At 43.2% G+C, this 1,281-nt stretch overlaps 1 protein-coding gene across 1 annotated transcript; it reads left to right on the forward strand.

Moving 5' to 3' along the window:
• Positions 1-433: 433 nt before the first annotated feature.
• Positions 434-757, forward strand: Pmar_PMAR005023 (calcium-dependent protein kinase, putative; the record flags this gene model as incomplete). Its single annotated transcript, XM_002775963.1, has 2 exons — positions 434-503; positions 557-757. Coding segments are annotated over 2 exons (271 nt in total), but the record flags the coding sequence as incomplete, so codon positions are not given.
• Between the last annotated feature and the right edge of the window lie 524 nt (positions 758-1,281).

Below are 1,281 nucleotides of genomic sequence, written 5' to 3' on the forward strand. Positions count from 1 at the left end.
GCGTTGTTACTTCAATCAGGTGATCGAGAAGTCCTCGGGTAACACTCTGCGTGCTCGATTTGGCTCTAAGCTTCTCATCGCAGCCCTAGCGGCTAAACATCCTAATATTACTAAGTAGGGTTCGTAGAGGAGAGAAATCTTCGCTGTGCGTGTTGAGATATTATTATCTTTGGAATTTTGTTATAGGGTGACTTGATAGGAATGAATTTTCGCGCATCTCGAAAATTAGATGAGATTTGAAAGGTTGAGATAGACTGCTACGAATTCTTTATCTACGCATCTTGAAAAAAGTAGTTGTTCGAAATCGATTAAAAATTATCAGTGAATTTTCTACGACTCGCAGTAATTTCGTGGGGCAGTGAAGTTTGTCTGCTCTGCTCAGTGGTGTGGTTTGCGACTCAGATATATACAATTTCTCGAGGATTCGCATCGTATGTATATCGTCATGGAGCTTTACACTGGTCCCGATCTGTTTGATTACATTATAAGTAATCGTCCCGTCAGTAAGTGAATAATTTTGTGGCGCGCGGTGATGACAATCTGTTCTTGGCTTCAGCGGAAGAAAAGGCTGCTTTCATTCTTGAGCAAATTTCGCGCGCCACAAACTTCCTGCATACGCAGGGTGGCATGCACAGAGATCTAAAACCGGAGAATTTCATGTTCGAGAACGACACTCCTGGCGCGGCGTTGAAGTTGGTTGATTTTGGTAGTACTACGGGGAGTCGGTGCGCGCACTTGGAAGAATATCTTTTTCATAGTTGGTGGATTGGGAGATTGATGATAGAACTTCGATTTGGATTTTACGATGGAATAGAGCTTTGAATTCAAGATGTGTATATGTACGCGACCAATAACGCAGTCGTTTGTCGCGAAGTGAACTATGGTATAACTTGTTCGCTAGTGTTTTCTTCCATATCGCGGCTGAAACTCGAGTTTTGATGGAATATTGATCTTGGCGTGCGCACGCGAAAGTATATCTCTTAAAAGGAACGGGAAATTGATGATGGAGCGATCTAAAATTGGCGGTACAATGGGAAATGAGTTTTAGTAGTGACTCTGACTATTTGGTGAAGTGGTTGGATGTCTGGCCTTGTGCGCACGCGGAAGAATATCTTTGCATATCTTATCTTATGTGCGATGACGAGGGGTGGACTAATATGTTTTATTTGATTCATAGAGAATATCAAAAGGAGTGGTGATGATTTGTCGGGTGGAAGGGCCGGGGAAACTAGAAGGACTTTGGGTGCACCTTGCGACCCTACGCTGCCTTTCGTATCACCA

The sequence above is a fragment of the Perkinsus marinus genome (assembly GCF_000006405.1).
Source record: "Perkinsus marinus ATCC 50983 genomic scaffold scf_1104296955126, whole genome shotgun sequence".
NCBI lineage: Eukaryota > Perkinsozoa > Perkinsida > Perkinsidae > Perkinsus > Perkinsus marinus.